Source organism: Lepidochelys kempii, chromosome 25 (assembly GCF_965140265.1).
Source record: "Lepidochelys kempii isolate rLepKem1 chromosome 25, rLepKem1.hap2, whole genome shotgun sequence".
Classification (NCBI taxonomy): Eukaryota; Metazoa; Chordata; order Testudines; family Cheloniidae; genus Lepidochelys; species Lepidochelys kempii.
This window is the reverse complement of record NC_133280.1, coordinates 7441571-7443910: the sequence shown is the minus strand read 5'-3', so window position 1 is coordinate 7443910 and position 2340 is coordinate 7441571. Positions and strand designations below refer to the sequence as shown.

The window sequence follows — 2340 nt, the reverse complement described above, 5'->3', positions numbered from 1 at the left end:
CACACACACTCCCATCTCCATTGGGATGAACTGCCCCTCCTTGTTGGCAGCCTTAGCGGAGAGGCCAAGGGTGGACAGAACCAGGGAGATGGAGCACCCTTCTCCTCTGTAAAGGGGAGCTCTTCCCAGAGCAGGGCTAAGGCCTAGGGTGTGGTGGGATGTTGTGTTTCAAGGGGATGCTTGCCCTGCCATTGAGCCCATATTTGCTACTGGAATTCAATGGGATTTGGGCTCCCGAACTTGTTAAGGCTCCTCTGAAAATTCCAGCCTGGAGTGTCCTGAGATCCTTGAATGGATGGCACCATCTAAGGCAAAGACATTTATTAATTGTATGACTGTCCACCAGCCAAACAGGAACCAAGAGCAAATTACAAGTTTGGTGCAAACTCACTTCTCCTGATGGCTCCTGTGCCTGCAGTTTAACTCAGTAGCACTTCCGATGGACAATGTACGGCCCATGCTCTTTGTACTGCTCCTTTCGAATCCAACATGACTGGAAGTTCTTCAAGGAAGCCAGGATGGAGCCTCCTGTCCAAGAAGCATAGTTCCTCAGCGGGATGGAGGAAACTCTCAGCTTGGTGTTAGCTGGCACTTTCTGAAGGAGCTCTCTGGAAAACCTCTTCTCCAGCCCCTCAAAGAGAGAGGAACCTCCACAGAGAAGTACATTTTGGTACATGTCTCTCCTGGCTTCTTTAGGGACTTTCTTTAAGCTTCTCTGGGCCATGCCGTGGATGCCTACAAGGGAAACACCGGGCAAGTTTGGGGGGTTGAATAATCTCTCTGGGCACTGGAATCGCTCTTTCCCTAGGCTGATGATCTGGCCATCCGGCAGCTGGAAATCTACCATGTATTCCTCCTTGGGAAGATTGCACTCACTTTCAAAGTCAGCAGCGACGTAGCAGAACTTATGCTTGATGTCTTCCACAATATGCATCATCCTCTCATTAAACGCATGCCCAGTGTCCTTGAGAAGCTGTAGCAGAAAGGAAGTCAAGTCAGATCCAGCAATATCCATTCTCTCAGTGGCATGTGGCAAGTTGTAACCTTCAAGGACTGGCACACTGTGGGTCACTGCATAACCCGCATCTACCACCAAGCCACTGATTTTCCCATGGGCATATACTGACAAGACAGAGTGATAGGCAATGTACATGCCAGGAGAGTTCAGAGATTCAAACACCACTTCCACCATCTTCTCTCTGTTGGTGGTAGGGCTGAGGGGTGGATCTGACATCAGTAGAGCATGCTCTTCTGGAGGAACCTTAAGGTCATGATAGAGCATGTGTCTCCAGAGGACTTCTGCTGCCTCCCAATCAATGATGATGCCATTCCTCACAGGCTCAATGATCTCCACATTGGGTTGCACTCGGGCTCTCTCTCCAATAAAAGTGTCTGGTCCAGTCCTTCCCGACTTTATTGACCTCTCTGAAAGATGGCCGACCAAAGTACCAACAATGGATTTGGGTTTCTGCTGCCCAGCAAATCCTGCTTTACAGCTCCCAGTACCCGTTTCTATCACAACGGCTCCTGTCTTCTTCACAGCAGGGCGGTCTTTCGCAGGGGAGCTAGACCTCTCTCTAGTGAACCTGCTTTCTTCTGCTGTTCCTTTAGCCTTGAGGTACTGATCTGGAGAATGGGCTCCAGATCTTAGAGAGGGGCTCTTTGTCCGAAGACTGCCTGATTGTGGATTCATTGACCTTGAAGTCACCCTTCCCTCATTCATCGTTCTTGGAGGCATGGGGTCTGGACTGGATAGTCTTGAGCTAACTGTCCTTGGACTGTCTGAAGACATTCTAGTGGAGGCAGGAACGGCCTCCCTGGAGGTAAAATGGGGGGTGGCTTTTAGGGGAGTTAGCTTAGGTCCAGGACAGGTTTGATCACTGTTGTCATAGCGAGAACTATGACATCATTCCAGCTTCCTCAGTGAAGCTGTTTCAACAGGATACGCTGATCACAATGGATGATGCATTTCCCCAACCTGGTGGTTTGGCTGACTGTGTTAACATTCCATTCCCTTCTGGATCCTGTTTGCCTTCAATCTCTGCCTTTCTTCCATCCCTGCCCATCTGATCTGGAACAAGACTTTCTTGGCTGTTCGTTTTTCACTGTCTCTTTCTGACCCTATTTGTACTGGACCTAACCATTGTGTCTTTTCCATTTTTTAACTAATAGCTGTAGGATAAAGCTAGAAGTTGAATTAACCAGTCTTTGGGCCAAAGGAACCCAGTATAAAGTGTCTGCTTCATGATCCTTTCAAAGAGCTTTATACCGATATCAGTTGAATGTTGGTAGCGTTATTTTAAAGGAGCAAATGGAAAAACGTGATTCATCATTAAGACT

General features: G+C 48.3%; 1 protein-coding gene across 1 annotated transcript; it reads right to left on the bottom strand.

Moving 5' to 3' along the window:
- Positions 1-424: 424 nt before the first annotated feature.
- ACTL9 (actin like 9) lies at positions 425-1792 on the bottom strand. The gene has a single exon (XM_073324404.1). It carries the CDS (start codon positions 1790-1792, stop codon positions 425-427), a length of 1368 nt encoding a protein of 455 aa, XP_073180505.1.
- Positions 1793-2340: the final 548 nt, after the last annotated feature.

Coding starts and splice junctions, on each gene's coding strand:
- ACTL9 (XM_073324404.1), bottom strand. CDS start 1,792: ATGTCTTCAGACAGTCCAAGGACAGTTAGCTCAAGACTATCCAGTCCA.